The sequence below is a fragment of the Neltuma alba genome, unplaced genomic scaffold (assembly GCF_004799145.2).
Source record: "Neltuma alba isolate B1F8T4 unplaced genomic scaffold, ASM479914v2 tig00012042_pilon, whole genome shotgun sequence".
NCBI lineage: Eukaryota > Viridiplantae > Streptophyta > Magnoliopsida > Fabales > Fabaceae > Neltuma > Neltuma alba.
Genome location: NW_021636607.1, coordinates 17,419 through 22,302, shown reverse-complemented (window position 1 = coordinate 22,302; position 4,884 = coordinate 17,419). Strand labels below are relative to the sequence as shown.

The 4,884-nt window shown below is 35.6% G+C and overlaps 1 protein-coding gene across 1 annotated transcript; it reads right to left on the bottom strand.

Moving 5' to 3' along the window:
- Positions 1-131: 131 nt before the first annotated feature.
- LOC114721488 (disease resistance-like protein DSC1) lies at positions 132-4,884 on the bottom strand. Its single transcript, XM_028907300.1, has 4 exons — positions 4,400-4,884; positions 2,730-3,393; positions 1,915-2,208; positions 132-1,442 (listed from the first exon to the last, which is right to left on the bottom strand). Exons 1-4 carry the CDS (start codon positions 4,882-4,884, stop codon positions 132-134), a joined length of 2,754 nt encoding a protein of 917 aa, XP_028763133.1.

Here is a 4,884-nt window from a genome sequence, read left to right as displayed (position 1 = left end):
TTCTATCACTAGTAGTTAAAACCCGAGCATACCATTTTGAGGTCGAGGCGCGAGAGTGATATATAAAGTTGAATAGTGGGCAGATGAATTGAACTTGAGAGCTGTAAAACTCAAAAACCATTTCTTGAAATTCATCGAAGTAAGCTGTGATATTTGCGCTTTCGAGAGGCCGATTTGCAATGCAATAATGCCAATTGAATTTGTTTGATGTAATTTTGATATTCAACTGCAGATGTCGGGCACACCCCCCACTCTTTGATCTCTACTGTTGTTTCATCATCATCAAGCGAAAAGGCTGCGAATTCAAATTGAAGCAATGGATGATAAGAAGTGTTGCTTTGGGCTTCTATTTTCTTTTCTTCAATTTTCCTTTGTACTTCTCGACACTGCCTTTGAGCGTACCAAAGAACAACATGATCTGATAACAGGGACTCACCGACAGAGCAGTGCTCAAACGTGGAAGCATGTTGACCATCAATAAACAATTCGGCTGTAATATTTGTCCACCGCGATGATCCAGAAATGACGGCGCAAAAAATGAAAGCGCCATCCCAAGGTTGTGGAATCGAACTGAGATCCACAGTCAGGAAAGACTGTGTAGTCCTATACATGACCCACTCTGCAACTCTTCTTCCCGGATATTCCATGTTAGCCCAGAAATAAATGGCTTTGTTGTTATTTATGGCAAGTAGCACTCTGGCCTCAACAGCTTTGATTGACTGCCCATCCAACTTCATGCAATTTCTGAAACTGAATCTTTCATGAGAAAATTGATCTCCTTCTCTATCTTCACTCATTAAAGGTAAATGTAAAGTCTCAAGGGACAGGCAGTCATTGACGTACAGTAGTGAGATAGAGGGAGGGAGTTGTGGTAGAGACAGAAGCCTTTTGCATCCATTTAAGGTGAGACTTTCTAGGCTTGAAAGATGTTTGATGCTTAAAGGCAAGGTCTCTATATTACTCCCTGAGAGATCTAACAGACTTAATGACGCCAACAAGCTGATGTTGTCAGGAACTTCATATAATTCACTACAATTAGTAAGCCGTAGAAATTGCAAAGCACGCATCTCATCAAATTTGGAACACAGATTTGATGCTAACTTATTACAATAATCAGCATGAAGGCGTCGAAGCGTGCGCATGTCAACCAATTTGTGAAGACTTGTCACACCTTCGCATCTTCCTAGGTCCAAAACATCAATTTTGCTGACATGTCCGCTTGATGAGCACAACTCACCATTGATGGTTGCGTCACGAAGCACCAAGACAAACAAATGTTTTTCTGAGGTCACCGAAAATTCACTTAGTCCTGAGCATCCTGTCAAGTTGAGCATACACAGTGATTTGAGATGGGTGTTGCTTGTGAGGCTGGCAAGGGTTGTGCAACCTGTTAGCTCTAAACAAGAAAGGCTATGGAGAGATAAAATAGATGGATGAACATTCTGCAATTTTGTACAATAATTGAGAGTAACTTGGACAAGATGTATGGCCTTGGAAAAATTTGGGAGCTCAATCAAGTCTTTTGATCCATGAAGATCGATTTTGCTTAAATTCACAAGATTCTGTAAAAAAAAAAGAAAAAATCCATGGTAAGATTGGTGGCAAAAATGAAAATAATTACTCTCTCTTATCCTTCTTTAATAGTTTTACTAAAAAATTACTTATTAATGTCAAAAGGTTTTACAACGTTCTAAAATTACACTTAATCAATAATCTTTATAAATATTGGTGTGATGGTGAAATACAAATGCATTTTTTAGAATAGGTGCTGTCAGTCTGTCATTGAATTTTTTAAGAGGTTTTAAAGACCCATAGGTAAAGGCTTACAAATAATTAAGACTAAAGAAAAGGCACATAATCAAAATTTTCAACTAATGCATTAATAATATTTTAAAGAGAAAATATAAAATCTACCTGCTCTCCATCCCAAAGTTTTGTCAATTTGCTGAAGGGCATGTTTATTTCAATAAGATTTTCACCCTTGAATGTTGTCGGCAAGGTCTTTAAAGGGCATCCCACCCAATCCAATAGCATGAGGTTTTTTGACAAAAACATCATGCCAGAAGCATTTAACTTGTTCCTAAGCTGAACATTTAAATTTCCATAAACCCTAAGAAACTTTAGATTGGGCATTGAACGAAATGCTTTAATAATAACGCCCGTCTCTTCAACTTCCGAAAGGTCCATAATCATGCCTTCAATACTTCCCTAACAAACAAAAAATAATAATATTAATAAAAAAATCATATAAATCAAATAGGAATTTGAAATTCAACAATCATTTTAATAAATAAATGTATAAATTCCACACTTACCATTTTTTTCTTCAATATTTCAGAACTTTTCTTGAAAATCCAAAATATGTTGCACCATGTAGGATATTTTAATGATTCTTCACGAACAATTTGTTTACCCATTTGTTTTATCAGACCATGCATACGTATTTTTCCTCTATCAATATCTAAAAGAGCTTTATCTTCAAGTCTCCTCAATCCAATCTCGGTTGAATAACCGCATGCATCTAACCATTTTTTTACATTCTCAACATCATAATAATAATTGAAAAAAAATGCGATATGCAAGAAAATATTTTTTTCTTCCTCATCATCAAGTCCTTCGAAGCTCAATCTAAGGATATCATTGACTTTTGGGCAAGGTAATTTTTGAAGCTTTTCCAATTGGCTTTTCCACGCTTCTTGCTTTTTGCCGCATAAGAAGAGGCCTAAAACCTTTAGGGCCAATGGATTTCCACCTGCATATTCAGTCACTTGTTCTGCTAGCCCTCTTATCTTTGGATCACTGTAGCCTTTTTTGAAGGCATTCAAGGAGAAAAGTTGAAAAGCTTCATCAGGATCCAAACCATGAAGCACATATATGTCATCCACTTTCTTACGAAGCACTTGTTTATCTCTGGTTGTTATTAAGACTTTGCTACCTGATCCAAATTCACATCTTCCAACTAAATTTTCTAATTGTTCAATATCATCAACATCATCAAGCACAATGAAAACCTTTTTCCGACTAAGCCTAGTCATTGTATGAGAATATATTGCTTTATCCCCTAATAAACTCCAAATAAGCTCCTTCCTTAAAGCATCTATTCCATCTTTCTTTGATTTTTCTCCCACTTTTTCCACAAAGACTGACCCTTCGTATTCAAAATGCCACTTCTTATACAATGCTTCTGCAAGAGTTGTTTTGCCCAAACCGCCCATCCCCCAAATGCAAATAATCCGGATATCCTTCGACCCCTTGTCCAACAATGATTCTACATGTTTCATTCTCTCTTCAATTCCAATCAAGTCTTCTCTATTATATTCACTTGGATACCGCTTGTGCAACCTTTCTTTAACGCTTTCCACTATTTCTTTAATTTTGTCTGCTTCGTTAACTCTGACACCATTGAAAAAGTAAAGATGCACCAAATTAAATATTGCGTTATCTATTCAAAATTTTTAACTATTCCTAATGAAATGCAACTTAGAAGATTTGTCAATTTTGAAAATGTGTTGTTATTAATAGTTTTCTTGAGAAACATTACTCCTTCATTCTTTATTATAAGAAATAATTATGAAGTATGTCATGTTTTCATAAGAGGCATTTAGAAGTTGTCTCAAATTTGGTTTATTGATTTTTTATTTTATCCTATTTAATTACTTAGTACTCATTTCATTATATTTAATTTCCACACATTTTATTTTATACTCCTAGTTCTATTATAAGGCACTTCCAATATGTTTCACACAAATCAAGAAAAATTTTAAATTGTATTAACTTTTTATTAAAATATAGCAACTTTTTAACTTTACCCCTATTTAATATATACACATTTCAAAACGAATATCTATCCGGAAAAAAAGTCTATCTATACTATAATAAATAAAAAGCAATGTACCCTATTCATCGTAAAAATTTAATGAAGTGATTTACAAATAAGACTAAAAAAACCTTCTCTCTCTGCTCTCCGCCCTATAAATAGGACTAGAGGAGCACACATTATCTATCTTCCACATAAATGAGGGCATTTTTTACCAAAAAAAAGTTATATTTTTTGACCCATTTATTGCCCTCAACGCAATTCGGGTAATTGTCTATTATAAAAGAAAAGGGAGAGAGTACTAAATAATTTAAACTGGATATATAAAATTTGAGCTTAATTTAATGGCCATGAATGGATCATAATGACTATATATAGTGAGACGGGGATTTAGAAGAAAAATATTGTGACAATAAAGTTGATAGGCCTGGTGGACTGGCTAAGCAAAGTGTGTGTATATATATGAGATCCTATAGTCTCATTATGATTATCAACTCCCATGGATGCTCAAAGATTGATTTAATTTAGCCCCATGCATCATGGAAGAACATGGTAAGAGAACGATCATAAGCATGTAGTTACCTATTGGTGATGGGGAAACCAGATATACCAGCAGCTTCAGCGAGAGCCTTCCTCCACTGATGCAGTAGTCGCTTGCTGATGCCTTTGCCCTCAAGTTCTTCAAATGCTTTCTGATAACTCTCAGATTGCTTCCTCACATGCGAAGGATCTACTTTATAGAACACCGGCACAACAAGGTGACCTTGATTTTTGGAGCACTCCAATATTTTAGTAAGCTCCTTCAAGCACCATGTGGAAGATGCATAGTTTTCTGAGAAGATCACAAGGCACAGAGTTGAATCTTCAATGGCTTTCTCAAGAGATGGCCATACCTCATCTCCTTTCTCAATTCCGTCGTCGACGAATGTTTCTATTTTACTTCTGCGAAGAGCATCGCAAAGATGGCTAGTGAAACATCCGCGGGTGTCCTCACCTCTAAAACTTACAAAAATATCATGTGGCTTTGGATATTGAGAAGATGGAGCAGGGGAGGAAGATGAAGCCAT

Excerpts from the sequence above, each read along its gene's own strand:
- LOC114721488 (XM_028907300.1), bottom strand. The coding sequence starts at position 4,884 with ATGGCTTCATCTTCCTCCCCTGCTCCATCTTCTCAATATCCAAAGCCA. Across the intron at positions 3,394-4,399 it reads GGTTTCCCCATCACCAATAG|AGTTAACGAAGCAGACAAAA; the intron begins GTAACTACATGC and ends CAATGGTGTCAG. Across the intron at positions 2,209-2,729 it reads GAAATCCATTGGCCCTAAAG|GGAAGTATTGAAGGCATGAT; the intron begins GTTTTAGGCCTC and ends TTTGTTTGTTAG.